This window comes from Astatotilapia calliptera, chromosome 10, assembly GCF_964374335.1.
Source record: "Astatotilapia calliptera chromosome 10, fAstCal68.1, whole genome shotgun sequence".
Classification (NCBI taxonomy): Eukaryota; Metazoa; Chordata; class Actinopteri; order Cichliformes; family Cichlidae; genus Astatotilapia; species Astatotilapia calliptera.
The window spans coordinates 18,951,886-18,955,676 of NC_137431.1; the positions used below are offsets into that span (position 1 = coordinate 18,951,886).

The window sequence follows — 3,791 nt, forward strand, 5'->3', positions numbered from 1 at the left end:
CATTTAGTAGCTGTCTGTTCCTCTTCATTAAACCATGTGATCATAGAGTTATGAGTAGAATTTACTCAATCGGGTCACTACACAATGATTCAGTTTATTTGCCACAAAAAATAAAGTTTCTAGGTTTCTACCAGTTTAGTCAGTCCTTTACATAATATTTATATTTTGGTTGGACATTCTTTGAAACAGTAATCAAAGGTTCCTGATATCCACATAGAAGGTGGAAGAAAGAGAAGTTGGAATACTTCCTGACATATTCTCAGAGCAGACAATGTTTAAATATGTTTAAACAGTCATTAAAGTGTATTTATTTAGTTATATAGGGGCTTTAATAAATTCCCTTTAAACAAAAAACAAACAAATAAACAAGCATATGTCATGTTGCAATGCATACATCTCAGAAAGGCAACCCTTACATTTGGCTAAAGATAAATGTGATTACTTATCACTATCACCTCACAGCATCGAGGTCCCTGCTTTGAACCTAATCTTTCACCTTTCCATACATGACTTGTCAACTCCTTTTTATTTTATTTATTTTGTATATGTAATGATAAATGGTTCATAAACTGGCCATAGTTGTGAATAAGTATCTATATGTCTCTCTGTGTTGGTCCTAACAGTAACTATTACAATTGCTTAAAAAATTACAAATCACAAATCTTGCTACATGTGCTTTAAACTCAAACGCACATTCCCCCATGAAGTGTGACATTTGTAATTTGGGTTCTGTTTGGAAGTACTTAACCATAATTCAACACAGTTTTTATTTTATAAGCATTCCTTAAATAAACAAAGGGGTAAAAATACTTATGCCAAATTTATTCTTACTTTTTAAATTTGACTTTACTAATTTTGTAGTGTGTTGTGATTCTTAAGAACCTCTTCAGAGATTCTTTGATTTCTTGTGTCTGAAGAACATATATGATAGGGTTCAGCATTGGAGGAAAGACTGATGTCAGAGACAGGTTTATGATTCTGGCATTTGGCTCTATGTTTGCGCCTAGAGTAAATGTGATTAATATTGGGAGGAAATAGATTGCCACTAATGAAAGATGAGCTGTACAGGTTTTAAAACCTTTCATTCTTTCTCGAACTGTGGCTACCTTAGCTAAAGCATAGCAGATACACAAATAACTCAACAAAACAATTGTAAGAGGAAGCCAAAGAATAAGAGCTGGCAAAATCCAAGCAGTTATATCGCTGGGTGTATAATCATTGCATGCAAGCCGGTATATCTGACCATGGTCACAAAAAAAGCTTTTAATAACAACTGATTCACAGAAAGAAAGCCTTGTAAGAAGGCCAGTTGCAATGAGTACAACAATAATGACAAACACCCAGAAAGAGGCAATTAAACAGAACATGAACTTGTGAGTCACCTTCAGTTGATAATGCAGTGGGTAGACGATCGCCATAACTCTGTCATATGAAAGTGCAACCAGATTTAGAGCTTGCATTGAAAGGAATACATAGCAGAAAAACAGGAATGTCAAGCAGTCATTATAGGAAATGTGGGGGTGATTAAACAAAAAGATATCGAGAACCTTTGGCACCATGGCAGAGTTACCTAACAGATCAACCAATGCAAGATTGAAAACTGCAATATATTTCGGTGTTCTTAGATTGTGATCCAAATATATTGCGGCCATGACAGCTGTGTTTGCCAGGACAGAAATAATATAAACAAAAAACAGAAAGGCATAATAATATTTTATATTAGGAATGCCAATAAATCCACTTATAATGAAAAATGCAGGGCGCAAAAAAGTAATATTTTTTCCAAGTGCAGAGTTGAAAAGATCCATTGGCAAAAAATCTTATAATCGTATATTGCCTAAGCTCTGATAATGCAGACAGCAGTACTGCACATTATGATTCTCTTATGCAAACTGGAGTACCCCAGATGAAGTTCTAACTATCTGCAGATCCCCTCAGTGTCTCCATTAAGTGTATTGTACACCTATTCCAAAAAGGCCTATGCTTTTAAACCCATAACTACTAACACACATAGGTGTTTGTGTGTGTGTGTGTGTGTGTGTGTGTATTTTCACACACTATAGTTTCCAAATGTAAATGTTTTATTTTCTTTTCTTTGTTTGATATAGGATTTTAACTTTTCAAGCTGTAGGCTCTGTTTCTCAGTTCTACTTTTAAATACTCTAGGAACCACAAGTAAGCCACAGACTGAGAGCAAAGATCTCTAATGGGGTGATACGGCACTATAAGGTCAATAAGATAAGATGGAGTCTGATTATTCAAGACTATATGTAAGGAGCAGAATTTTAAATTTGATTTTAGATTTAACGGGGAGCCGGTGAAGAGAAACCCATATAGAATAAATATGCTCTTGGGTGCCGGTTTAGCTTTAGTGGGCTGAGCAGGTGACCATATGCCGTATGGCTAAGAGTGGCTGGCCTGGGTTCGAATAGGACCTTTGGCCCTTTGCTTCATGTCTTCCCAGCTCTCCCTCCGATTTCTTGTCAGTCTCTACTGTCCCTATCAAAAAAAGAAAAAAAAATACTAAAAAGGATAAATGTGTTCTCTCTTTCTAGAGATAAATGTGAAGTCATGCCGGCTTGTTGCCCGGATCAACAAGGTCCGTGTCAGGTGTTGAGGAACCAGGGCACCCTGATGAGAAGTGGGCTACTGGAACAAGAAGGCATTGGTAGGCAAGAGACGAAAATGGGGCGTTGTTGGAATGCTACTATGCAAGTAACCCCGGCGAAAGGCGCTACATGAATAGGATGGAATCTTCAATATACAACATCCACATTGAGCTACTAGTTGTTTCACAGTCGGAGTTTCAACATTCAGAAGAAGGGATTGTACTCACAGCTAGAGATTGACAAGGCACAACACACATGCTACAGCAAGGGTGAGCCAGGAAGACATCCGAGATTGGGTACAGGTCAGGCATCATAGCAGCTAAGATGAACAGGCACATGGGTCAATACATGACTGGGACACAGAAAGGGATTGGCAAGAATACCAGATGTGCAAAACACCAACGACTGGTAGACTAGGACCCTCAAGCTCCCACGCCTCTGGTAGAGGACCCGAGCTTGAAGCATATTAAGGAGGAGTTATCTAATTGTGTGTGTGTGTGTGTGTGTGTGTGTGTGTGTGTGTGTGTGTGTGTGTGTATTTCACAGTTCGGGTCAGTTCGATACTTTGGTTATATGGTTATATATTTTTTCAATACAAAAAAATGTTCATGCCTTTTTTCATTTGTAATTTATTAAAATTATAAATATTTCTTTTAACTCAAAATTACAGTTTTTAAATTAAATGTTGCTGAAACATCAAAATAATAAAATAAAAAAATTCTGATGGAGAGTTTATTACAGAGAAATGGCTCTTTCCAAAACAAAAGCTATACTATACGCTTCTTCTGGGGTATTCTCAGAAGCATATTAAACATATCAGGTCCCCATAAGGAGAATCATGTGCTAACGGCTGTCTAAATGACTCGGGTAAAGTTTGTAGCATGCGTGCTTGTTTTTGTCTGCTTCCACTTGTCTTTGCACTAGGATGCTGTCGGAGTAAATGTGCAGTCATATTCGTTGTGTTCCCACTAGTGCTGTCAGCGTTAATCTCGTTGAAACGGCGTTAACGCCACAATACGGCAAATCTCCGTTAATGAGCTACCGCGGATCGCCCCGTGCATGGGGCTGGACGGCCAACATGTTAACGAGCAAACTGCGCTAACACACTAGTTCCCACCCATGTAATTGAGCATTGCATGGCACATCCAACATACTGTTTTACTTTAGTCCATGATGCGCTTA

At 37.9% G+C, this 3,791-nt stretch overlaps 1 protein-coding gene across 1 annotated transcript; it reads right to left on the reverse strand.

Moving 5' to 3' along the window:
* Window positions 1-827: 827 nt before the first annotated feature.
* On the reverse strand, window positions 828-1,817 carry LOC113030941 (olfactory receptor 1500-like). The gene has a single exon (XM_026182746.2). It carries the CDS (start codon window positions 1,806-1,808, stop codon window positions 828-830), a length of 981 nt encoding a protein of 326 aa, XP_026038531.1. The 5' UTR covers window positions 1,809-1,817.
* Between the last annotated feature and the right edge of the window lie 1,974 nt (window positions 1,818-3,791).

What these genes read in the sequence shown, in the direction of transcription:
- LOC113030941 (XM_026182746.2), bottom strand. Translation starts at nt 1,808, where the DNA reads ATGGATCTTTTCAACTCTGCACTTGGAAAAAATATTACTTTTTTGCGC.